Source organism: Leptinotarsa decemlineata, unplaced genomic scaffold (genome assembly GCF_025532065.1).
Source record: "Leptinotarsa decemlineata unplaced genomic scaffold, Ldec_3_MD MMD2_tig00078422_RagTag_RagTag, whole genome shotgun sequence".
Classification (NCBI taxonomy): Eukaryota; Metazoa; Arthropoda; class Insecta; order Coleoptera; family Chrysomelidae; genus Leptinotarsa; species Leptinotarsa decemlineata.
This window is the reverse complement of record NW_027412747.1, coordinates 20,870,708-20,898,420: the sequence shown is the minus strand read 5'-3', so window position 1 is coordinate 20,898,420 and position 27,713 is coordinate 20,870,708. Positions and strand designations below refer to the sequence as shown.

Here is a 27,713-nt window from a genome sequence, read left to right as displayed (position 1 = left end):
ACATTACAGAAAATTCAAATGCTCTATATTTGATATCAAATAGACATACATAGATGAATCCAACGAAAATGCATATCCTATCTGTATCTCTAGAGTAGGAGGGTGAGTATAGGCCCACAGCACTTAGGCCACATGTTACCCACATACCCCAGAACGATTATCGTATTCCATCAATCAAGATGGCGTCATGATTTTCAGACAAAACTAGCCATTTTCTCTCTGTCTTTTAAAATTGAAATGTTTATCGGGACTGGATCAATAACGCAAAAGTTTAGCCAGAAAATAAATGAGAAGAAGAAGATAAATTTGAATATTTGGCGGGATTATAAACGTCATTTTGAATGACACAATGTTCGTTTTAGATTATTGTGATCTTTAAAATAAAAATTAATAATGAATATGATGATGGCTTCATCTAATGAAATAAGTGACGGCAAACAGAAAACAACTGCATTCAGTCTACTCCAAGAAGAACTACTCAATGGGTGTATTTTAAGTTATAATGAAAATCTTGATAGTATTCTAAAACATGTAATTGTACCTCAATCAATCACTGAATTGACCGGGTACCCTGGATCGGGAAAAACACAAGTTTGGTAAGACTTCATTTCCTGTACCAAAACAATTCGTTATTTATTTTTGCTACAATAAAGGTTGTTTTGTGTTTCTAATGAGAACCATTTTGTCTTGAGGAAAAGTTTAAAAACTTACGGAAAACGAACGACGTCAATCCTGAAAAACAAGTAGTATGTCGCTATTCTATTACATATTCTATCTGAAAGTGTTTCAATGTCCTAACTTTCTGTTCCAATTGAGGGTCAATCTACACTGTGAGACCAATCTCAATGTGCTCTTGGTATGATAAAATATTTTTACAGAAGAAACAAATAACCTAACCACACTATTGCTACTGCTTAAGTTTTGGTTCCATGAGGTTCCGATACAGATGGATTTTCAAAAATATTTTATAGGAGTGATATCATTCTTCTATCAATTCGTCATGGTAGTGAGATTACGTTTCCACTCCATTTCCCCGTTCAGCTAGTGCTTTGCTATACCATCAACAAGTGTGTGTGAGATACAAGAGTATTTACACAAATAATTTTTAATATTGTGAATTTTTGAAAAAGATCAATATATAGGCATTATAAATAAATTTGTATACAAGTTTATGTAGTGTATTTTGAATTCAATGTATTTATAGAGAAAAATGTTGGTAAATATAACTGAATGGAAACTAAAAATGATAGGCAATTGATTGATTTTGAAAGGCTTCATTTGTATCATTGATTTTAGATTATTGATTATTGTTAAGAGTGAGCCAGGGCTATAAATACAATTCAAAACACCACCAAACATCAAACTAATGAAGAATATCCATATATGTTGTAACACAATATAAATTGAAAACTGCACATTTGAATATTACAAATATACTTAATATTGTGATAAGAGTATATAAGTTGAGTGTAACTCTTGAATACATTTTTCAAATCTAGTCTGTGGAATATTCCATACCAAATGGATTACATAACGTTAAATTTGTTACCTAAGGCATACCAATAATTTCTGCAGAGGAGTGATATACATATGTAATTCTTCGCTTGAAAAGTGCATACCTATTACCTTTAACGCCAAAAACTCATTTATGAATTCAACTATTTGTGTCTATTTTGTGGCGGAGCTCAAAGTGTAATATAAGAACAAGGAAATTTTATCAAACCGAGCACGAACCAAAAGCATATGGACCATAATATGTATCCAACCATATTTATTTATTTAATTATTTACGGTTTGTAAGCATATAAATAGTATGAAAGAAAAATTAACAATTGGACAATAATATAGAATACTAAGAATACAAAATATCAATTATTTATTAATAATAATCAGCAGTTTCTTCATAGTAGGTTAATACGATTAATCTGATGTTTGAAAGAATATAAGCAAGAATCAAATAAATCAATATATATGCTATTCTTATTTGCTAGCCTAAGCATTCTGGTAATGAATTCATTCAAGCCATAGCTAGTAGAATGGTAAGTAACTTTGAACAACTCCATCACTCTGGTTCTTCTTGAATTTACATTGAAGTCAATCCGTTGCGTTACATATGGACAGTTCATTTCACCATTTATAACTTTATGAAGAAGTATTGAATCAATTTCAGCTCGGCGGTGCTCTAAAGTAGATAAATTCAAAAGGAGTAGAATACTACTTATAATCGGACCTCTGAAATACGAGCTCAAATGCACATGATCTTAGAAATTTATTTTGTACTTTCTCAATCCTAGATATATCTATGTGAAACTTTTGATTTCATATTTTGATAATAATATAGCGAATGGAAACTTTTACTGCTGGAGATAAATCTTTTAAAACTTTTTTCTGATTAGAAAGCATGCAAAGCTTTGACACCATATGTAGGAACCGTATCAATTTCAGTTTTCAGCTGTGTATATCTGTTCAATTGCCAAAATGTTGTGGTGGATATGGAGGAGCAGCTCTTTACATAAGTACAAATAGAAATTTTGCCGTCCAAAGACTAACAGGTAATGAACATATATTTAAAATTCATATGTAGTTGGTAGACTACACCATCATCTGTCGGTATATTTTATGTTCAATTTTTTTATGCTTGATAATTTTAGGTTTTTTCTGTTTCATCCTGTTTCTCTTTATTGCTTCTCTTATAAAAGAAAACGTCAACCATATTAGAAAGAGAAATATACAAAATTATTTAATTAAAATTAAAGTATACAGAAAAAAATTCACAAAAATTTCAAGTGGCTAAAAAATCATCAAGACAATAAAAACATTTATCCACTTAAAATATTTTTTAGTTTGAACTTAAAGGTACTCTTAAGCTTCATTACCGAAAAAGTCAGGTAGCTTGTTATAAATTTCACCACCTTGCTTCTCTATCTCAGTGGGGTCTAACTAATGATTTTTTTGGGTTCCAATCTCATCTACAGGATATGTCAAATCCTAGAAAGAGATATTTAGTATGCCTCAGTAAGTTGGAATCATAAGGAAAACATTTTCTGTTAATGTACACAAATTACAGTTGAATTTTTGTTGTTATTGTGTAGATAAGTTACGAAAAAAAAAATAAATATATTATTCATTAATAAAATTGTATATTCGAACGGGATTTTCAATTCTGATTGACTTTTTCAAATAATGATTTTCGATATTATCAGAAATGAAGGTAGATACTCGACTATTGAGCAAAACTAATATTTTTTGTCAAACCTTGGGTACGAATGAAATATTTTGATAACTGTTGGTTACATTTTAGGTTTTAGTCATAGGAGAACTTTTCATGAAGAATATATCATTTTTCTAAAATCAATATTTAAAGTTTTCCATATGGTCTCAACTTCGGGAGGCATACTGTACATATACAATTATTGTCCTATAAAAACTAGTTTCTCTTGACGAATGGAGAATATATGAGTAGAGTATGTTGTATACATTGTAGTTGAAAGTGGTAATAAATAAATTGAAACTTCCTTCAAAATTATGTCACAATATAGAGAGATACAAGTAAATTGTACAAGTCATAAGGTCAGTTGTAATATGACACCACGAAACAGGTTGATGGGAATTTTATTTTTACATTTTTATTCCGTTGTACATTATTGAATCTTTAACATTTGTACGTAGTGACAATCTAGTAAGGTTATCCTTGACATGTAGTAGTGAAAACTATGTTAAAATTCGCTTCAGACATAAATCTGTCTCCAGGTTATTTATCCACTCAATATTCCATTGAGAAATGAAGAAAATAGAGTGACACTGCTTTGGGATAATTTGTTTTTCAAGGAAAGTGTTCAAAAGAATCTTTACAAAAAATTAAAAAACAGTTCCATAAGCTTTTGTAATATTCAAAAGTTTTTACTCTTGTTGAAGAAAAATCTTTCATTTCAATGGTCAATATTATCAGATAATTCTCCCAGTCTAAAATTCTTTTTTCAAGATTTAGCAAAGGATTTTACCAGACAGTTTCACCAGATGGGAATTAAAAAAGACCCAGATGTCGACTTAAACGAAAAGACAATTTTAAAAAATATTCACTGTATCAAGATTGATACAACTTTAGAACTTCTAGCATGTTTGACTTACTTACGACAATATCTTGTGGATAAAAATGTAAGACTGACTCGGATTTTGATTGCAACATCATTGTTAATATTCACTTTTTCAGATACGATTGATAGTAATAGATAGCGTATCATATCTCTTAAGGCAACTGGATGTAACAAATAGGATAGTGGTGATAAGTAAATTTTTTCTGGAATTGAGGGTCCTGGCGGAACATTTCAATTTTGCAGTAAGTTACATGAAATGCAATGCAGTTGAATTCAACTAAAACATTATCTCTTACACGAAACTTGCAATTTTTCTTCCAATATGCGTTTTGAAAAACGAGAATTAAAACTTCCTATGTTTTTATACCATTTGTATTTGTAACTAACGTTACTGCAGTTTCGTCCTATAAGTACATTTTCATACAAATACAGTTTATTGTGGTCATATTCTAGGGAGCAACATTTTCCTATTCAAATATTTTGAATGTTTTTTTAGGTTATATTAACAAATGATTTCACGACCAGAGTTGATGGAGAGGTTACTTTGGTGACGCCATCTTTTGGAGACAGCTTTTATCATCTTGTGAATTCTAGAATAATTCTTTCAAAAACCGGCTTTGCTTTTCGGGCCAAACTGATGAAAAGTATATTTTGCGATTGCAAAGAAGTAGAATTTAATATATAGTTGAACTTGTTGATTGCATTATTTTTTAAAACACTTGTTGATAACATTTGTCAGGTCCTTTCAGTGGCTTATCGGCTACTGTGAATGTTAGACGTTTTAATAGATGTATTCATTAAATTCTTGTTTAATTTTAGTCCAGATGTTTGTTTATAATAACTTCATTTGTTTCTTATTTTGTGTAGTGTTCTTGTTTCGCAAATTTCATTATTTTAACGTTTGTTTGAAGGTGATTGACAATGTTTCAGGATGAATTTCACTAGTTCAGACTTCCATTGTCTACTATATAAAATGATTTGAAATCCCTGAAACAACTGAAAAAGAAAATTAAAAATGAATAGCTGAAAACAACAATTATACTAAGCAAAATAAACCTGAAAAGGAATAATAGTGAAATAAAATACAAGTAAACTAGAACAATTGAACAAAAATAAATAAAAATAAAGAAATGAAAAAAGAAAATAAAAATAAAAAGTTGAGAGATTCCAAGTCACGTTAGTTCACGACGTTTCGATCGTTAGTATCTACAATCGTCTTTGGGTGATGACTGGACTGATTCCTCCGAGAGATGACTATTTATAGGTCGTTCGAGTACTTTCACTTATTCCCGCTTTCCATTTTACGCTTCACCGGTTCCGTGGGAGATGACCGTTTGGCGGGAGTTGGCAATTTTTCGCTTGATGATGGGTTTCCATATGTTGCGTATTTCTACGCTGGCTTGGCTGAATACGTTGTTGGACAACATGTAAACGGCTTCCTTGAATTTTCTCCTAAACCAATGTTCCTCTCTGTGCAAGATCTCAGCTTGGGACCACTCGATGTTGTGTTGATGGATCCAAACATGGTCTGCTATTCCTGATTTGCTAGTTTCCCCTCGCTGTGTGTGTTTCTTGTGCTCGGCAATGCCAACATTCAATGGCCTCTTAGTTTCACCAATATAGGATTTTCCGCACTCACAGGGTATCCGGTAAATACAATACTTGGAATCGCAGTTCGCGTTTGGTGGCTTGGTTTTCGTGAGGCTGAAGCAGGTTCTGTTGTTGTACTTGGAACCAATTCTTCTTATCCTCTCCGATAATCCTCTGATGTAGGGAAGTGCAAGCACTGGTTGTGACAGCTTCTCTTCCTTGTGAGGCTCCTGCTGTCTTTTAGCCAAGGTCTTTTCCAAAGCGATGGTAGAAAAGACCTTGAAGAAGAATTCAATTAAATTCGAAACATTGACAAGAAAACAAATGGTTTTTGAGAAAAATCGGTCCGGGTACCCAACTAATATGTGTAAAATTAAACCTCGTGATTCATGCAGAGACAAATTCGTTGAGCAAAAGATTTTAACAGTGATTGCTTTGTTCATTTTGGAATCGGTTTGCCTCATTTACAAAAATATGTCCCTATTTAAGGTTTCATGCCAAAGAGCACCTGTACCCTCAGATATAAGACCGGCAAATTTGACCAACAAAATGTTTAGAATAAGAGTAAAAACATTTTTGGCTGATAGACCCCATTATAATTTGCAAGAATTCTATAATGATGAATTCACCTGACAAAATGTGCATATTTGAATTTAGGTTATATAAGATTTTTGTTTATATTCTTGTTTGATATATGTTTGATTGTCTGGTGCAATGGGTGTGTTTATTTATGTAATATTATATATAAGTATATATGTTTATAGGTTGTTCACGTTAAGAAGAGAATGACTTCACAAGATGACAAGTTATGGCGTTGCCAACATGTGCACTATTTCGAACTTTCAAATTTTTTTGTACTGTTGATATGTTTTATTGCTATTATCCTTACTTATTTTTTAGTATTTGTTGGGACTATTTCCACAATGCTTCAGGCATATTGAATATACGAGGGTCTTATCAAAAGAAATGATTAGTTCTGAAAAGAAAAGAAAGACTGACAGTTTTCGAGTTTTTTCGATTCGGCAACGTCTGAAATTTTACTAGCAGTTGAGCAACTTACAAAATGAAATGTTACTAGTTTAATTGCTGTTGAACGCATTTCAGTGGGAATTTTAACGTTGTTATGTTGGATATACAAAATTACCAAAAATGACGTCATTCTCTTCTTTACATGAACAGCCTATATATGACTATTATGAGTGTTGATAATATTTTTAAACAAATCTGTACACAACCATGTTGATACAAAATTTCGACGTTGAACTATAGACTGTAGTGTATGTTCTAATTTTACTTTTGTTTAGGTGTTTTTCTTTTCATACTTACATTTATATTTATTTTTTAAAAGCTTTGTCCACAAGATTTATTCTTGAAGATTATTATAACCCTTCTTGAAAAAAATTATTAGATCACTAAACCAGTTAAATTTTAATAATAACCTTAATTTCAAAATAGGACCATAATAACATGAAAAGAAATAGGACAAACCATTCTGAAAACACATCGTTTGCATTTCATCTGATATAAAATGAACAGATCTTAACGATATCGAATTTTTTAATTGTTCTTCCATCACTTGTCTATAATATCAAAATTGCTTTTACTTACCCCATATATCTTCAATATCGAGTTTCTGATAAACAGTAGGTTAGCACTAGGGATTTCAGTACCATAATAAATAGTAAGAGCAGAGAATGTTTTGCTAGGGTTTTTACTAGAGATGACACGGATATCCGATAGTTATCCTCCTCAATACTATCCGGCGAACACCTGATAACTAGCGCTTACCGGCCGAATACCGGATCAATTTTTTTTAGGTAATTGATTTAGTGTCCGACCGAAAGTTCGGTTTCCGACGAGTTTCGGCAAAAAAATGAGTTTCGGTGGCAAACCTGCCGAAACGACGACCGAAACCGAAATTGCATTCGGGAGTTCCCGCGCTGTGATCGGTCATGTTCGACGCGTTGAATTTCATACAAGCGACGAAGACATTTTGCCGCGTCTACGTGCCTAATCATGTCATGACTCGTAACTTACTTTGTTCATTACATAAATATTAAGTACCTATTGTGATATTAGGTAACAACTTAAATAAGTTGTTTGATATTTTTGAAAAACCATCAATAATATTCAAAATAAGGATCTACACCTACTCAAATAAACACCTATTTTAAGTATTTTTAAGGTGCAATTAATATTTTCTCTTAAATAAGGGTTTGTTATGTTGATTATCAATAAGTAAAAATGTCGAAGACTGCATAACGTTGTGATTTAAAGATGAAAAATAAAGACTGACTGATTATAATGTTTTCTTTATTTTTCCCTCAAAACATAATCCTTGTAAGGAAGTTTCGGTTTCGGCCGAAACTGAGACCGTTGTCGAAATTCGTTTTCGGTCTAAAAACCAGTTTCGGTCGGACACTAAATTGATTGCTTTATTTAGTTGGTATCACTTGAGAAATACAATCAGTAGTCACACAATAGTTCTACAACTTACAAAATTAGTTAGTACTCATACTGCACTAAGGGAAAATTATAGTAGATGAATACTAATATCTCTGCACTAAGAGCTAGTAAGCGGTTTCGCTTGTATTCATAAATAAGGCCAGTTTCAGAAAAAAGTCTTTTGCTGTACACGCTGCTGCAAGCTGCTGTTAACTTCGCTTATCAACGAAAATAACTCAATTGGACAATAGGGTTATCGTTCGCGCATGCGCAAGCAAGCGTGCTTTTTTCAACCGAATATCAAGGTTGACCGAATATCCGGTATTCGGCAAAACTGCTATCCGTTTCATCTCTAGTTTTAACATCAAACGATATATCATTTTTAGAGAATCTGTATTTGGCATTTTGAGTATTTCATAACAACTATCAGATATTCATGAAAAGTCTGCATCACAAATGGACTAACAAATGTTTTATAATTACAAAAACAGTGGGTACAAGGTTCCTTTTATGCTTATTCATATATTTATATTGTATATTTTCGATAATTTATGGCAGATCTACAATTTTACATCCTAAAACTGCCATCTTCGTCACTTCCATAGAAATTTTACAACAAAACGTTATGATGAGGTGCCACCAAATATGTACATAACATTGAAGCTCCACAAAAACACCAGCATTTGAATTATATCATATTTCGCGTTAGACCTAGTCCTCATGAAGACTCCTGTGTTGGTTCGCAGTGCAAGCCTAGGACAAAGCGCCATAATGGAATATACGACAATCCGAATTATAAACTTCTTGGCCAAACTCTGCTCGAATGGTGTCCTTTGAAAGTCTGACATCTTAATTCATTGTTTTCTTTTTCGGAATGATTCTGTTAGCCCCGAGGAATTCTGTAAAAAAATACGAAGAAGTATAAAGCTGTCATTTTGGACTGCACATGAGGATATTATCTTTTTTTTTTTTTTCGGTGGGGTGAATTCTCTTAGACAGCTTATGTTACAACTACAAAACCGCAATCGACATGAATCACCTTAATAATTTTAGTAGTAATACCTCGTATATGAGCAAAGGATGATCACAGATCACGTCGATTATGTTAGTGAAAGAGAATTGAACCGTCGTCAGACCTAAGTTTATCCAAATCCAAGATAGAGTAAAACAAAACCGAAGCGTGATGTTCATGTGATCGCCCAGTGTCAGATGGAAAGGGCAGCGTTCATTGGTGAATTCGTTTGTGTGGCGTGCGTTTTAGTATATTGTTTAAAATTGTTTTCCAAGATGTCCAGTACAGACACTTCTGATGACACTGTGAGCTATCCTCTGAGTCCAGCCAGGAAACGATCCAAAAAAAGACATTTGAGTGTTGAGATGAAAGAAGTGATTTAAATGTGTTCAAGAAAGAGATGGAAGAAATTGAGATATCGACTGTCGACGAAGTCGTATCGAAAGTTTCCGATAAAATTGGAGTGTGTTGCGCTTCGATTTACAATGTTTTACGGGAATATAAACAAAATCATACATTTTCCAAACCGAATACAAATCAGAATCGTCAAACCATTATAAAATCAATAGATGATGCTGATAAACATGCAATCAGGAGGAAAGTGCATGAGTACTTTTTCAGAAATGAAATACCCACGAAAGACAAAGTACTCACAGAAATAAATGAAGATGTTTTATTGCCAAGTTTTAAGCGGTCAACATTCCATAAAGTATTGAAACATTTGAATTTTGTATGTAAAAAACGAGGGCGCAATAGTTTATTATTGGATAGAGAGGAAATTGTGTTATGGAGGAGAGAGTATTTGACCAAAATTAAATATTATAGGGAACAACAGAGAACAATTTATTATATGGATGAAACCTGGGTTAATGCTGCTCATACTACCCCTAAAGTAAAGGTCAATGAAACTGTGACATCATCTAGGAGGGCCTTTCTAGATGGACTATCCACCGGATTAACAACTCCATCAGGTAAACTTATATTTATATTAAGACCTGCCTCAATCTCGATATATAAAAAGTAACCCTAGTATTTGTTTTATTTACTTTCATACCTCTTCATAATTTCAGGTGAAGGAAAACGGCTTATTATTTGTCACATCGGAAATGAGAATGGGTTTGTTGCTGAAGGGCTGTGGTGCAGATCTCAAAGTACTTTTTGATGAGGCTTTGAAAAGAGTCACATCGGAGAAATGGGAGAAGTGTGTTCGGCATGTGATATCGGAAGTGGAGACAAAGATGTGGAAGCTTGATAACATAATAGAGGCACAAATCGAACCACTGATAATTCAGATTGGTGAGGATGACACTACTGATGAAGAGACAAATTCACCCAGTTGAATAATTTTGATTAATATTCCTTTTGATTTTACATAAAATAAAAATTATCAATAAAGAAATAATTACGTCTCTTTTCATATAATGCTTGAGTGCGCTGTGAAAAATCCAATGAAAATCTTTTTATATTACACATTATCTGCATTTTTCCCGTTAAACTGCAAAACTTTTGCATTTCACTCTATATTATAAAAAAGTTTTCGTAAGTATGATATAGCATTTGCGATCAACAAGATGTTGGTTCTGAATACGACCCTGGCCAATTCTTGGGATTTTCAATATCACGTGCGTAGGGCAGGTCAATGTTTACATCCACTCCATCTTGGATTTTGATTTGCTTCAATTCCATAGTGCCTTAGACAATTGCACTATGGAATTAAATACCACAGTCTAAGCAGTTTTGAATCGTATTCAAGTTACTAAACCTAGCTGATAAGAAGGTACCCTATTCGATATTGGTCCAAGTGTACCACAAAGATCTCTTCTTGGGCCTATCTTGTTCCCCTTATACTTATACTCATTAATGAATGGTGTGATGCTAATTGATTTCAAAAACTACACCTCACGATTTGATTTCCACAAACTTTATTTGAAAAATATATCACAACATGTTTCGTGATTTCAAATCACTTGAGAAAGCTACCGTGCTAGCGAAACATGTTGTGATATATTTCTCAAATGAATTTTGTGGAGATCAAATCGTCAGGTGTAGTTTTTGAAATTACTATGGATCTTCATCAAGTAACGGCCAAATCAATCAGAAAACTAATTGATTTCCTTGCCAATTAAAAACCACCCTTTCAATATTTCACTGTATATTATTTAACCTTCGGAATTGACAATTTCATCACCTGATGCTGTGAAGTAAATTTTGATAATGATTTCAAACTTGAGTAAAATTTTTTCCAGATTATTTGTATGGTATCAAATGAAAAATTGCGTACCATGTCTTATTGGTGCCTATTCAAGGAAGAACCTAAAGTATCCTGTATGTAATTATTCAAAGAGCTTCAGATTCTTACCATACCATGTTTTGTTCATCTAATACATAAAAATGTATGTTGGTTGGTTGGTAAGTGATTAACTTCTACATCGCTCAACCGATCGTGATGCGTAGAAACGGAAGGTTTATACTCTATCAATTTTTCTGTAACTCGCCACTAGATGGCGCTGTAGATTATTTTTTGGAAAGCACTGTTCTATAACGCTGCGCACGCCTAAGTTCGTTGATTCTGATTCTGTCAAAACATTGGAACAGCAGCGATACAGCAACATAGTACTAGTCTAATATATATAGTCTAGTCCAATATATATATTGGAGAGTGGTCATATTTTTAATTGTGGAATTGGCCGCGGTGGTAGTGCGTCCGACTCACGATCGGAAGGTCGTGTGTTCGATTCCCGCCTCGACCAGATATTTTTCTCGAGAGAATGTATCTGGTTGAAGCTGGAATGATTCTGCAACCGTGTTAGGAATCACACGTTAAAAGGTAAGACCTCGTTAGTCCTTAGCTCGCACAAGTTTCTCAACTTCTGAGAGTTGTCGTTCGTATGGGGGCGGCAGCTGATTAACGGAAAAACAGATTTTAAACAGAAATGTGCTACAGAAAAAATAGAGGCGAGCAATCTATCTGTCCATGTATTATTTTATATGCAAAACACATATCTCGGCTTTGCATGGATTTTTTAGAGATATTATTTGGAAATCGTCCAACAATGAGTCATAGCTATAACCCCTCTCGGGATAAGCACCATGTTTTTTTTAAAATATGCATATTTGAAAAAAAAAATACATTTTCTAAACTAGATATATGTTTCATATGGGACGGATTCCAAACGACACTGCAGTACTCTAATTTACTCCTGATCAGTGTTAGGTAAACTGTTTTCAAAGAGCGAAAAGCCTTAAATTCCTTGCAGTTGCGTAACAAGAAACCCAGACTTCTCATTGAAGTTGATATTACATTCTGAAAATGATAGGAAAACGAGAGTTTTTGATCAAACAAAACCTCCAGATCGTTTGATTCCGTGATTCGCGTTAAACTGTCACCATCTAGTAGTGTATAAAGAGCATTTGCTGCTTTGTCAATAAGACTAGTAGTTCTTTGAGCAACAGAAAACATGAAAAATCAGAAATACTGTTACTACAGTTTTTGAAATAAATATTTTATTCAATAGAATCAAATTACACTTTTGAATATTATAAATAATCACGATCTATGAGTGAGTTCATTATTGTTTTCTGTATAAAAACAATATAATTTCACTGTCACATCTCCTGGACCAAAATTATAAACAATTCTTAACTAACTAATGCATCACCTTACATCTTATATATTACATTTGGAATACCCGTAAATAAATAAAATAAATATTCGAATTGAATCTCATTAGGTTTTCATCAATAAAGTAAATACATAAACTATCACTGTTTGTTCGATATAACGAAAGAAACATTTTCCGAAAGCTTTTCTACCGAGCTCGTATTAAAAATGGTTGCTAATAGCATTTTTCCAGTAAGCTACAATTGAACGACAAGAAAGTCGATTCAGATCAAAGCCAAATTTCACTTGGACGGTTCTTCAACTGTTCAATGGTGTAAACATCTCCCCAGTCAACACAAAAAGATGGTATAACGTATTTTCATTGGTTCAAGTTATACAATATAAACCTCACCGAATCCATTCAAAGATGTGTGACTTCCTCAGGAAGGCTTTCCTGAAAAAAAAGTGAGGCTGGATTTTCTTTTTTTTTGCGAGAAAGCCTTTTCAAGTATGCAGAATTTTCAAAACGCCCTATATAAACAAACCACCACCTCGACGACTGAACATTCATTTGGTTGGTACTCACCATTTCTGTGGAAAGGCAGTTGATAGCGTGTTCTACCGTTTTCTTGTGGTGGAGCTTGGTCGACGTGTGGCTGCTTTGCCGCAAAGGTGTTGTGGGACAACCTAGTATGTATATACAACAGATTTACTTAATGAAAGGTTATCTTGATGGATACGGGGGTTTCTCAGAAGACTGGATCTTTGGTAACAATCTCATTGACACAATGAAGAAGAAGAATAATAACAATTTGATTCTGAATGTTGAGAAAACAAATGTTATTTTATTTAGAATGGCACAGCAAAGAATTGAAACACCAAGTACAATTAATCTGTCAAACAATGAACTTGCAGTTCAGAACTCAACAAAATTTCTTGATGTATATGTTAACGATCACTTGCATTGGTATACGCTTACAAATCTGGGGAAAAAAATTGAATCAAATATGTTACAGTATCAGAGTTATTGGCTCCTACCTCAATGAAAAATCACTAAAAATTATATATTCTGCGAATTTTGAATCTTTACTTGAATTTGGTATAATATTCTGGGTAAGCAGCAGTAATACTTCTGATATATTCCTTATCTAAAAAAGAATTATGAGAGTTATATTCAAACTGAACTTTCGTCAGTCATGCCGGGGCATTCAAGGCAAATAATATCTTGACAATATAAGCGATCTATATCTATGAGAGAGTAGTATACCTATTTAAAAATAAAAGTAGATTTTTGGAAGCTGGACCAAGTCATAATGGGGAATGTTCCTCAATTTGGGTTATTACAGCAAATGCAAGTTTGAACAAAATGAAGTTAAGTTTATTTCATGAGTTTTTCAAATTCACTTCGAAAAGTATTCAAATTGATGTTTCAAATGTTAATTTTTGAAGGGATTTCTTTCTAATTCACATATTGGCAACAGCGCCTATATCATTTTCTACTTTAAAAAAGGAATATTATCTTTATAAATCAACAATTAAGGCAAAATATAAATTATAGTTCAATACCACCTCCACAAGCCACATTAACAACAGTTTTTTGTTATTTATTTATATAGAGGAAGATAGGTTAGGTGCACAAAGGCACAAAATATCATATGTCACAGAATGTCTCGGAACTCGGAACATAAGTAAACAGAGCAGCATGCCTATGAAATATGTCATCTTTGTTTGTCTCATACAGGTAACAGATTCATTGTCCTTTATTAGCTATAAGCGATGTTGCCAAACGGTGAAATAGAAACGAATCCCTTTAAATGTTGAATGCATTATTTCATTCCTCTTTTTTAGGTATTTAAATAATTTTTTAAGAAAATGGTTGAAATGATAAGTTAAAATGCATTGTTTTAGAGCTCTTTTATGAAAAATACTTGATTTTCGTCGGGAGGAACATTCCCCATTATCCTAAGCGCAATATGAATATATCTTTTCCGATTGACAAATTGACAGTGTCAGAAAGGCATCCATTCTATGTGTGCATAAGGTTTTTCAATAAATTACCACAGAGACTTAAAATATTAGAGAGCTTGAAAAAATTCAAAACAGGTGTCAAAGAGCTCTTGATCAAGTTAGAACCTTATTCACTTCAGGAATATCTAGATAATTTATAAACCTTTATGTAGAAATTGTTTGATGTTGTTTCATTTTGTTTGATGTTTTCTTTATGAAATGTAGAACATTTTCTGAAATATATTAATATTAATATTATTATTATTACTATTATGAAATTAGTAAATAGACATGTACGGCCCTGACACTCTCAAAAGAATGTTTAATAGTTTTGATTTGGAGACACCAGTCAAAGATTGAACAACGCTTTCCTGAGCGCTAGGTCCCTAGAAACAGTCCCATAACACAGCTTCAGACCCAAAAAAGCATATTAGAGTTTTATCATGATTGAAGAGAACGAAATCCGGAAAAAAAACGCACACACCAGTGATGATAGCTGCTGCAGTAGCTTGAATTGAACCTGAAATACCAAACGTATTGTCTATACGTTTGGTATTTCAGGTTCAATTCAACTACGAACTAGCAGCCTATGTTTTTATTTATCAGCTGAGTTTTTCAATTTATGTGTGTGCTCCATTTTAAAACTCGAGGTTTTAACAAGTTTTTGTCTATTGTGAAAATATAGATAGTTTGTTTTCTGCGGGTCCAGACCTGGTCATTTGTTTTCTTTGATACTACATACTGATTTGTCGGAATACCCCAAAAATAATTTCAACCAAAAAGAAGGGGGAATTAACATCAATAATGTATGGATGCCTGCACTAAATTACACCCACAAAAAGAGATTATTCATTTCAACCAATAGAAATGAAGCCACGCCCGCCACCAATAAACTCAGAGTCTCGAACCTTGAAGGTGGTATGTGATGTGAGAACAACCAGAGCGCTTTGTTTGATGCCTCATAGCTTTTGATAATGTCTATCACGGTCGTAAACAAAACATCAAACCTTCAGGCCACGGTTAACAGAGCAAATAGCTTTCAACACAAAAGTATGCTGATTTAATATAAATTTTCTGTGCCAAGCACGTTTTAGAAGTAAAGAATGATTTTTGGTATCTCATTTTACAAAACTACTAGAAACAAAGTTTCAAAATATATCCAGTATTCTGAGAAACTTTCATCTACATTTTCTAAATATCTTCAGACTAGTGTAAGACTTTACTTCAAAGACAGGCGATACAGGGCTATTTCAAATTACAATCAATGCAAGCATATAATTGGGAAATGGCATCATAGCTTCTTTTTTACCTTACTGTCAAATACAGGATATCGAGATGTATCTTCCTGGACGAATGTTCGTCAAAATCTGAGCAAATGATAGTGCCAGTTCAATGCAACTGAAATAACGCCAAAAAAAATCACTCAATACATGCGGGTTATCTTGAATGATGAGTAACCCTGTATCTCCCTTTATAATTATTGAATGCAAGTAAAATATGTTTTATTAAAAGCCTAGAGCTAATCATTCCATTCCCTCATCCTCGCTATACTGGGTGACGACAAAATCATTGTACACGGCGCCATTCACTTGTTTGCGGGTTGAAAAATTTCAAATTCGGAACGAAGATATAGTTCATTGAAGCCGATATTTCCAATGATGAAACAATTGAAAACCTATTCTGGTTCAACAAACGAACAAGAACTTCATTAGATGTTTTCAAGAGTTTTGTCCGTTTTGATATTATGTATTTTTGTAGCAATATCTCTCAATGAATATTTATTCCGATGGTTCGTAGTATATGCTGATCGATAGAGAATTTTCTACTCTATACACTGATGCTGTTAATTTTTTTTAATCGTTTTATGTCATCAAGCGATTTTTCGCCAATAAGGAAAAGGCGAAAGCGGCCTTCGTCAACTTCATCGAATGCCGAGCACACAATTTTCATGCTGACGGAATTAATTAACTTGTGTTTCGTTGGCAGAAGTGTTGAATCGAATAGACATTCACTGAGATATCTATGGAAACGTCTAACAGTTTGATATAATGATAAAGAAAAGACAAGGGTTGCTTAGTTTTTGAGGAAAAATGCGAAAGCTGAAATTTTCAACTAATTCACGCACATTTTTTTTTTTGGTTCAATTGTAAATCTTAATAGAAAGTGGTACTTTTTAAACTTCAACATCAAAGTGTAGAAAGAACAATTTTTTTTAATTGTTTTCATTTTTCAAATATTCAAGTAACAATAAATAATGAAATTTGGAACAATCATGAAATACAAATCAATTGAAAGAACTAAGATTATAAAAAAAGGAAAGAAGAAAAAAAAATCACATCAAAGGTGCTGCTTTGTTCCCTCCTGTTCATAAAAGAGGACATATGCCTCATTGCTCACAAGTGATTTTGGCGAAATTGGGAACACGTGTGAATTGTTGTATTCATGCCACGTGCCACTATATGGGTGTCTGCAATCTGTGTAATGCCCGTTGTAAGTAGTCCCACTGTGATTTGAAAGTGCATATAGATTATAACGACAAGGAGCTACATTGTCTGCTGCATAACTGCTCAAATCTAATCCATCTGAAGAAAAGTCAATGGAAACATTCAATTTGCCTCTGAACCTTTCCGTCGGAGAGAATCTTTTCAAATGAATTACTAAAATACGGGGAAACTTATAGATTGATAAGGACTTTGTACATTTTCTCCTTTGCTTGCACCTCGAACACATTGGTTTTTCCATCTCCATCCAGAGTTTCCTCTCTTGTGAAAGAATCCAAGCAATGTGACAATATTTTTGGAATGGATGAAGTTGAAACCGACATTTGAATAGAAATGGCCAATTGTGTTATAGAACTGAAAAAATAATTCGACCGGAAAAAATGTTTGGCTTTATTCTCCATCATTGAACAAAAAATGTGGGAAAAATTAAAACAAAGGAAAAATAACTACAATAAGAACTCTGTACAAAGGTATGTTGTCGTTCATCCTAGTTCTTGCAAATAACATATGGAGCAATTTTTTTATTTTAACTGCCCTAGCCTAGTCAGTACAAAAGATTATATTTACTGCAATATCCATTTATTTGTTGAATTCTCTAGAAATTTGTTGCTTTATCAAGAAACGTCAACGCTCTTTTCATTTAATCACTCACCCATATCTCCACTACTTGAAGATTCGGTAAAAGAAGGTGTACCTTCAGTCCACGTAGGCGTGGACCCTTCTACTGATGTCGGAGGAGTCCATGCGAGCCCCCTTGAGTGACTCGAGTGACCAGCTCCCGAACTTCCTGATTCCACACTCAGGGACGACTTATTTTCGGGTCGAGATTCTAGCTTTATATCACTTATGCTGAAATAACATAAAACATTTGTTCATCGTTGTACAGGGGTAGTACAAAACTTTATAAGGCCAGTCAACAGATGAGTTCTTATATATATCAAACCCTTGCCTCTCATGTGAAATCTACATTATTTTGTAGGTATGTATGGCAGATACCCGACGGAAAAACAACAGCTAACCTAGCGAATGCCGCGCATAAAGCTGAAGTGAAGCCATTAGGCACCTGTGCAACGACTTTTATTTGGAAGATTTGTCGCAAGTAACTTCCTATATATAAAAACCTGAAATAGATTTCATTTGGTCGAGATGATAACCGACAGACCGGTTTCAGAGTACTAGCTCCTTGTCAGTGCTGGGTGGGTCATTTCAAACAGAGTGAACCGTCTGAATACCCCGAACAAACAAAACTAATTCCAACCGTCTCAAGCTCTGCCTACAGTTGATTCAGTAGGATGTACCACTGCATCACCTACAGCCAAGGTCCGGAGGCAAGTCCACAAACGCATACTCCAGGGTGGGAGTCAGAATTATGAACATATTTCTGAGAGATGCATATGAAATGCCTGACGGAAATGCATACAGTAAACTATTTTAGTAAGTTGTCATCCAGTATCGGTCAGTTGCATTCTACATCCCATCATTTTCTTCTGTATGTAATACACTTTACAGTTTGTCAAGAATAGGAAAAAGGGTGAAATTTTTGCGGCGTGCGCGTAATGAAGAGCTAGAAAGCATTCGGAGGAACAAAGATGCAGATATTTGTGATTAAAGTTGTCTCTGCTTAGTGTAGATGTACAGTCTCCCGAATAAAACTGTGAAACCAACGTACAAAGTCCCCACTATTAGTCCATTTCATTATTGAATTCAAAATAATTTTGGTCAAGACAGGAAATGACTTGTTTAATTATGGAATCAGTATTATTTTGAGTTAGAAAATTATGAATAATGGTTATGCCATTACTCGGAGAAATGATTGGAATAAATAGGTAAATACTTGCTTTGAATTATAAAGTTGCTTTTATTTCACTTATAAATATGTATATTTTTTATACTTAAATTAAACGCAAAATACGGCGAAAAATTTCTAAGAACGTAACAATTACAAATAAAACAATACAAAGCAAAAAATTATAAAAGGCAAAAAATGCAATAATTGAAATTAAAAAAAATTTAATCCTAATCTTCGGATAATGAATCTTCGCTAAGGTCTGAACTGATGTAATCTGGTTCAGTGTCACTATCTTCTTGCAAGTTGATTATCATGTCGTCTACCATGAAATCTAATGTTGGTTCCTTTTCCATGAAAAACTGTTAAAAACTTTGAGCATGCTCACATCGTTTTTTCCACTCAGTTAAATTTACGCCAGTTGCCATAGCAGCTCTTTCTTGAACTTTTTAAAGTCCTATACAGGTTTATTTTCTGCCGCTTCTCGTTGCATAAAATAAATTACATAGGCTATGACTTACCTCGATTGGTTTGTCAGCACTTCACGATTTAGGTTTGTTTTAAACTCCATCCTGGTTAAGTAACAATAATCAAATTGTACCCTTTACGCTTTATTTCTGCTCGGACTGATCTTACGGTTAACCCGCGATGCTCCCTTCACAACAGACAAATTCGACTGACTGGGCTGTGGGCGTTTCCACTCCTGTCTTCTGTGCACAGCTAAGGCGGTCTCAAATTAAGATTTTGAAACTTTTTCCTATTCTTGACAAACTGTACTTACATGTATTGAATCTTCCTAGATCAATCCATAGCTATAGGTCAAAGTCTGTATACTGTATACTGATACAGTATACAGTACTGATATACTATGTTCATCATGTGCTATCCTTGTTAACTTCTAATCTACGGTAACACAATAAAATTTGTTTTCAAGGACTTGTTTTATAGACCTGTGGTCACATTTTTTCAAATCATACATTGTGTTGAAAACGTCATTATTAATACTCCTTTTTAATTGCACCAAAGTGAAATTGTACACACACCTATTGGATTTTTCTACAGATAATTCAAAATTATCCTCAGCTATCATGAGTCCATCTGTGTCATCTGAATGTACTATCACTTTACTTGGATAAGTATGAGAGTTATGCCATTCATGAATATAATGAACAACAAAGGATATAAAATCAATGATTGAGATACCCCCATTGTTACGTTCACTGGGACTAATTCAACAGTGTCAAATATGTGCGTTTGTTTTTCTAAGTGAAGCTGGTTGATACAATAACTTTCTGATTTGTTTAACAAACAACTGCATTTTCATTCAATGCAAAATAATGATTGTGCCCTAATTCAGACTTCTAACATATATATACGAAGGTGCGGAAACAAAACTCACCTAACAGCATCGTCTTTGTAACTCCTGACGACAATATGGTGATGGGAAATGTAAGACTGGCTGGAAGAATGGGATCCCAAATGGGCATTCGAGGTTGAGGAAGAAGTAGCGCCTACGGTTAACGGTATATCACCGGTATTTTGATCCAAGGCCTCGTAAGTTGGTGGCGGAGTGCTGCAACAGCTTGGCGCAATACCTTCACAAAAAATATAACAGTTTCAATACCAACTCTGGCCAATTAATTCTCTTCGAACGGTGTTACTTGCAAAGTTCAAGACCGGTATTTAAACTACACTCATGTTAAAAAAGTTGAAAACGACAAATAAGCTCAAAAAACAAACAACACAGCAACTAATAAACATACAGAAAGAGTTACGATATCGAACAAATATTTCTTGGCCATCCTCTCTCCTGAATCGTGCATGGACCTAGCAAATCAAAGAAACAAAATTTAGAACATTGGAATATCAAGCTTCTACAAACCATAACAAACAAATGTAGCATAGGCTAGAGTATCATTTATTATTATTATATTCAAAGGGATTTTCTCAAATGCGAAAGGTCGACTATTAAAAATAATTGGATTTCAGTTATGCGAGTTTAGATTTTGTGTAATTCATGAATGACGATTCTGCTACCTACCTCATCTAGAATTTTGACACTTACTGAAAATTATATAACAATAATAGTGGCAGATTCATACAACAAACTACCAAACTTCTACGTTCCTTCTATCTTTTACTTTACAAAAGCTGACACATTGTAAATCAATCGGAGCATTTATACAGCACACTTCTACTTTAAAGAAAGTTCTACGGGTGCATGTGTGGTCAATATTATTTGTAACATAACCCTGTTTTTTTATATAGGCGTTTTCGTCACGTGACAAGTGCAAGCGAGCCGGCATATTGAAAGAGCGACAGTTTAAACGTTTCATACAGTTTGGCAATATTATGTCCTCAAACAAAACATTCATTAGAACAGATTATTTAGGATGCTGTATTTGTAGATAGTTTAATTGAAGCACATGATTGTAAACAATTAAAAAATCGCTAAAAGGCAAAAAAGTAAACTCGTTGAGAGGTTAGTTATCAATACATTGTTAATGTACGAATTAAAAACGATTGAATGATTGTATCGTATTAAACTGAGACAATTCATTATTAGCACTATTAGAAACTCTCAATGGGTATTTGAAATTGAGGCTAAATGTGAGATCCTATTTTAGAGAATATTGTAATCCTACTAATGATCATAGAATCATCAGAAGTATGATTGGAGTCAAGCCTAATATATCTTGTTAATCAATTTTTCCAAAGATAGGTATTCTCACAGTTTCAAATTACTCTGAATATCAAAACACAAGAGAATTCCATTCTTAAAAATAGCAGTTTACACAAGTACGATACAAGAAAATCTAACCTACATCAACCATACTCAAGATTAACCATTGGGCAAAACTCGCACATATATAAAGGTATTCTCTGCTATAATATATTTATAGATTTGTTTAATAGTAGAACTGATCTTGCCGATCTGAGAATTTTCAAAAACTCCCTGTACAAGTATTTAGAATCCAGGGCATTCTACTCGTTAGAGGAATTTCTGGAGACATGAACTAATATGTTGTAATTAGGTATAATTTTATATATGTCTGTATTTTGTTTTTTATACTTCTTCACGTGCTGATTTTTATATGTAGACTAAATTCTAAATTTATATCATATTTTGTGACGAGTCCAATAAGTTATACATTCTGTACTCCTTTTTGTAATAACTTCAGTGACGAATAAAGTTCTATTCTATTCTATTCTACCTTATTGATTGGTTTGTCCATTTTCTCTATAAAAACACAGGCAGCAAATATAAGTATCTTTTGTAACATCGATCTATGTGAAATATGGGATTTCCACCCATATTTCACATTTTCTGTATTTCAAACATGTTTCAATATAGATTTTACATGATTGTTTTTTTTATGATATTTATAACAAGGTTTTGTGAAGGTTATAAACTAGTAGGTATTGTTTCACATGATTTATAATGTGTATCACTTTTATAAACATCTTAACAGCACCGTTTTGATGTTCTTTTTGGGACAGGGTAACGTGATAATTAATGTTTTAGTTTTTTCAAACTATGCCACTTAGGTTGCGGGCACGAAAATAGCGTCGGTTGAGCGATGACGACCGCTGGGTGGCGCGGCGCGATGAGGAGTATTTCGCGTGGGCACGAAACTTCGGTCGGTCTCAATCGTGCTGGAGTAATAACATAAGCAACATGTCAAGTCGTCGTAACACAAGTTTACGTCGAAGAGAACTATTGGAGCCAAGTTTTGTAATGAGAACGGAGTTATTACCTAGAGATGGTGCTCATTCAATAAATGAAAGAAGAAGTACTTTTGGCGAATTTTCTACCCTCAAAAAAAATCGCAGTATTCACAGATTTTATTGAAGCTACTGCACATAAAATTCAATGGTGATCGTAGCATAACATTTGTGCGCGATGCTTCGCAATAGAACTTCAGATTGTGTCGACCTTCACTTCTTGGTACTAAGAAATTGATCTCGGGCAAAAGAACCGTACTGTCAATATTGTTGTTTAGTAATTTATGCAGGAATTTTATACCAAGGATAACTCTCCTATTTTCCAAAGATGTCACATCAAATCGTGCCAACAAAATGTTATAATCGATGCCTCTCGTGAGGTACTGTACATCAACTTTTAGATATAAGTATTTCAGGAACTTCCTTTGCACGTTCTCAATTGATGTTTCTTGGTAGTCGTAAACTGGATTCAATAACACAGAGCTATACTCTAACTTAGATCTGGCATACGCAAAATATAGCATTTTTAAGGTGGCAATACTTTTGAAGTTTTTGCCATTTCTGTAAATGAATCCAAGCATCCTATTTGCATCAGCAGTCATATTCCCTATATCTGTTGTAAATGTTAATTTACTGTCGTATGTTATACCAAGATCGTTTATCTCGTGTACGCTGTTGATTGTAGTATTGTTGATTGAACAATCGTACATTAAAGTTCGCTGTTTTGTTGCAAATGATATTATTTTACATTTGGCTACGTTCAGTTGTAGACGATTATTATTACACCAAAGTTTGATTACATCTAAATCATGTTGTACACGTTGGCAGTCATTAATGTCGTCGATTTTATAGTATAGTTTCAGGTAGTCTGCAAATAGTAGGCTAGGAATATTTAAAGAGATTGCCAAGTCATTAATAAAAATAAAAAATAAAAGAGGTCCAAGATTAGAACCTTGTGATACCCCAGATGCAACATGTACTGAGCCAATTTGAAAGATTCATATTCGACGAATTGTTTTCTGTTAACTGGATATGTTTCAAGAGTAAGCAGTTGGTTAGAGACTCCCAATTTTGTCAATTTGCTGAGAAGAACATAAAGGTATATTTGATCGAAGGCTTTTCGAAAGTCTAAATGAACAACATCGACTTGTTTTTGCGTGTCCAGGTACGTACAGAGATATTGATTCAAACATGCAAGATTTGTCATACATAATCTTTGTTGTACGAAACCATGCTGAGTAGGAGAAGTAACTTTTTGAATGGGAGTACATTACGAGCTAAGGTGAACATTTTTACTGTCCCAGAGAGCAGGTTTTTACAAAATACACGAAATATATTCCTCATTTTCATTTCCATTTGATATTGGTACAATATGCATCTACACAAAGCTACAGTAATCGCGAACGACCTAAACACACTAGTTTGTTCTTGTCGCTTACATTCCCGCCCGCGCATTGCTCAATCGCCCCACCATCGCTCGTTTCGTGCGCGTCACCTCGTCATCGCTCGGCCTTCGCGATTTTCGTGCCCACAGCCTTAGAAATACACAATTTTTCTAACTTATTCCAATGAAATGTGATTCATTTAATATTTTTTTATTGTTTATTTGTACTCGGATATTCTAACACCACGTTTGTTCACAAAAACTGTGTAAAAAACAGGTCTAATGTTGACGCATTCGCAGAGAAATAATTCACAAATCTTTCCGATTTTTTTATATCATTTCCTGAAAGAATTCTTTCGAAAGTGGGAGGTTCTCACTCCGACACCTTTTATTTATCGTGAAATGTTCTGAAAGATGCAATGATTGCCCCCTAATTCACCTACTACGAAGTCACAATTGTGCAAAGCATGCTTGCCACCAAAAATAAAAAAAACACTAAATACATCACACCTTTGTCGCAGTGATCACCCCGCGGTGGTTTCGGCGTCCCCCTGGGGGGTACCGGGGGCGGAATCTTTGTTTTCGTCTCGGTGTTCAAACGACCTACGAGCACGGCGGGGTAGACGGAGGGTGGCGAAGTTATGCTCGCCGTTGTCGTTTGGGATCCACCAACTGGATGAACGGAAGGTACAGATGTTTTGGCGATGACCGTGTCAGTGACGTTTACTGTATATTCGTCAATTATGGAGCGGTGATAGCGAAAATGATCAATGAAAAGGGATCCAAGGAAGAGACATGAAAAAAAAGTTTAAGATGAATTCAAGGGTGGGTCAGATGAAATGTTATTCATGAATAACTTTATTGTGAGATTTTTATAACAAAATTAACAATTCCGCAACATGGGTTTCACTATATATAAATTTCTTGAAAGGAATTGCTATCGACAAAGCCGAGATGTAGATATTATGGTTTCTTTCTTTCTAGAAATCTACTCTTTAAAAAAAAACTTGAACCAATTTTGTAGAACTATTAATAGATATTAGTTGAAAACAAGCCTTCTGTGTCCGTTAGAGCAGGAGTATGTGAGTTAACTTGTAGTTCTTTCCTAATTTTCAAGTTTATCAAAAGAAAAAGGCAATTTTTGAAACCACCTTTTGACAAAGGGGTATAAGGTGAATGACTGTGATGTAATAATATTCGGAAGAAAAAGGTGTGAAACTGCTTGAAAATCAATAGATGCAGAACAATGTCTCAATGACCAGATAAAATTGAATGTGTCTCCTCCATTGAATTTCGAATTTGATTTCTATTAAAATTATTATATACAGCGTCGACTATATGACCTCAACTGTCCTCCTCAAAGAGCTTACCAGTTCTACATATCTCAAACAAACCTAGTAGGCTGGATATTCCAGCCAGGAAGCGACTTGTCACCTCCTCTGGAGCAGGATACCTGATGAATCTGTTTTGCAACAAGTTTTTGAGCAACAGAAGCAGAATCTGCATCAGGAGAGGTTACAATGCTCAAATGATGAGTCATCTTCAACCACAGGCCAAAAAGCTCCGCATGATTGACTCTAATGTATTATCAGGTATACCTGATGTACAAAACGAAAGATTGTATTTACAATATACCTTGTTCCTATGTAAAAAATTAAATGGGTGAAACCTCAATACCCCTAAATGTGAGAAAAAATTAACACGTGAATATAAAAGGAGAAGACAGATGCCAGGACCGGGGATTCTGGAGCATATTCTGAAATCAACTGGTGATCATGTTATAGAATGGAGTGAAACATGAAAAAATTAGAAAAACTCAATGAAACCGCATATATTCTCCTAGCAGGTAAGAAGTGTACAACTTCAACGTAATTACTTATCAGAAAACATCCATTTCATTATTTTGACGTATGTCAAAAAAATTAAAGCTATTCACAATTTGAGGCAAAAGTTTCAAAGTGAATTTCGGGTGTTGAAAACTGCAAAAACTTTTTTCGGAAACGTTGGCCAAAGTAACAGGCTGACTGGACTCTTTAGTGGTTTATATCAAGCACTTTTCATTTTGCCCTTTATTACACTTCAGCAAATTCTCTATTGATTTAGCTTTTTAATTTTTTTTTTTTTCAAATCGAGGTGCGAAGATGTTACACAATATTATGGCTAAAGCTTTAACATCAATGACAACAACAATTTTTTTAACTTCTCTTGCATCTAAATTATTGATGTGCCAAAAAAATTATGAAGCTCTTTTAGTTGTGAAATGTTTTACAAACTTTTTTATCACATGAATATTGCAACAGCATTATTATTATCTTCTAGATAATAAAAGCATCTGAGAGATTATAATCTCTTTTAGTAAAATCTTTTCCATTAATTTTTAAGCATTGTTTTTTTGTGATGCTTTTCAAGGTGCTTCATATTTTCATTTATTTTCTGAAAGACTAGTTACTAGATATTTCAATTTACAAAAAATGCTTCACATATTACACACACATTAAAAAATCTAGTATATTTTTACACAATTCCTGTGCTGATTTTTCATCAGCAATAAATTCACTTTTGGAAGAATAATTATTCTGTTGAAGGCTCTAAAAGGTGGGGCCCCTCAAATCCGCCTCAGGTTTGTCATATTTAGGAATAATATCTCTGAACAGTTTGAATAGTACTGTTTATAAATATTTAATATATTAATTCCCGATTTCTAGAAGGGGAAAACATTTTTTTAATTTTTATTGGGGGTTAGAGAAAGAGTCAGAAACGTTAAAATTTTTCTGTTTCCGAGACACCTTTTCGTTTGTTGTAAAAATTAGTATAAATAAAAAAAAATTTATATTGATACAATTTTTTTTAATAAATTTTAGAAAAACAGTCACATAAATAATAAAAAACTAAAAATATTTACTTTACAATAATTATAAAAGTTAAAAGGGATCTGGATAAATTAACAAGTTGTGAATAAAAAATCACAACAGTTTTTATCAGTCACAAGCCCAAACATCAAAAAAGTTTACTGAATATTCTTCACAAACGACAAGACACTCAACATACTTACGGTTTTTGCTCACAATACTATGTTGAGTTGAATTATTAGTCTTCACCGCTGCTGAATAATTCAAGATAAAGTGAGTGTTTTCAAGTACAAGCAAAGTTGATCGCAACTATACAGTTACAATCCTAGTTTCACACAATTCATTTTATAATAAATACATGGTGCAAAAACATTATTGAAGTAATATTAATGGAAGATTGAAAAAATTTCAAATTTTTGTACAATTTTCGAAATCAAGTTGGGAAAAACTTTAAAGAAGTCAAAAACTGTCGTAACATTGGTATTTGTCTCAAGGATGACAATGTAAACTTTTCAAAGATTGTTTTTACTCTGTATTAGTTACATTGCTATAATTATACTACAAATTTATTAAATCCTATGGACTCTGTTTGTGGTTTCGAGTTTCTGAGCCATCAGCTATTGCTTTCGTGGTTGGATGAAAATAAAATGGACCTAATTACTTGGCTCATTAGATGAAGTCGGCGTTCGGGAACATTCCAAGGTAGTACTGACCTAAA

The 27,713-nt window shown here is 33.7% G+C and overlaps 2 protein-coding genes across 21 annotated transcripts in view; one reads left to right on the top strand and one right to left on the bottom strand.

The window, feature by feature from the left end:
- Positions 1-315: 315 nt before the first annotated feature.
- Positions 316-4,912, top strand: LOC111511894 (DNA repair protein RAD51 homolog 3). Its single transcript, XM_023167908.2, has 5 exons — positions 316-596; positions 2,446-2,552; positions 3,983-4,155; positions 4,211-4,336; positions 4,591-4,912. The coding sequence occupies exons 1-5, from the start codon at positions 394-396 to the stop codon at positions 4,777-4,779; spliced, it is 798 nt and encodes a 265-aa protein (XP_023023676.2). The 5' UTR covers positions 316-393; the 3' UTR covers positions 4,780-4,912.
- Positions 4,913-8,505: 3,593 nt separating this feature from the next.
- PIP5K59B (Phosphatidylinositol 4-phosphate 5-kinase 59B) overlaps positions 8,506-27,713 on the bottom strand; it is a 59,267-nt gene continuing 40,059 nt past the window's right edge. For 4 of the 20 annotated variants that reach the window (XM_074186385.1, XM_074186391.1, XM_074186402.1 and 1 more), the window contains 6 exons: positions 27,199-27,249; positions 24,657-24,872; positions 20,436-20,631; positions 17,903-18,099; positions 13,329-13,429; positions 8,506-9,028 (listed from right to left, as the gene is read on the bottom strand). In XM_074186385.1, coding sequence (XP_074042486.1) covers positions 8,984-9,028; positions 13,329-13,429; positions 17,903-18,099; positions 20,436-20,631; positions 24,657-24,872; positions 27,199-27,249 — 806 coding nt within the window. In that variant the 3' untranslated portion in view covers positions 8,506-8,983. Of the gene's footprint in view, positions 9,029-12,614; positions 13,197-13,328; positions 13,430-17,902; positions 18,100-20,435; positions 20,632-20,799; positions 20,864-24,656; positions 24,873-27,198; positions 27,250-27,713 lie in introns of those variants that run through there. The other 16 variants (XM_074186386.1, XM_074186392.1, XM_074186389.1 and 13 more) reach the window with 12 other exon arrangements.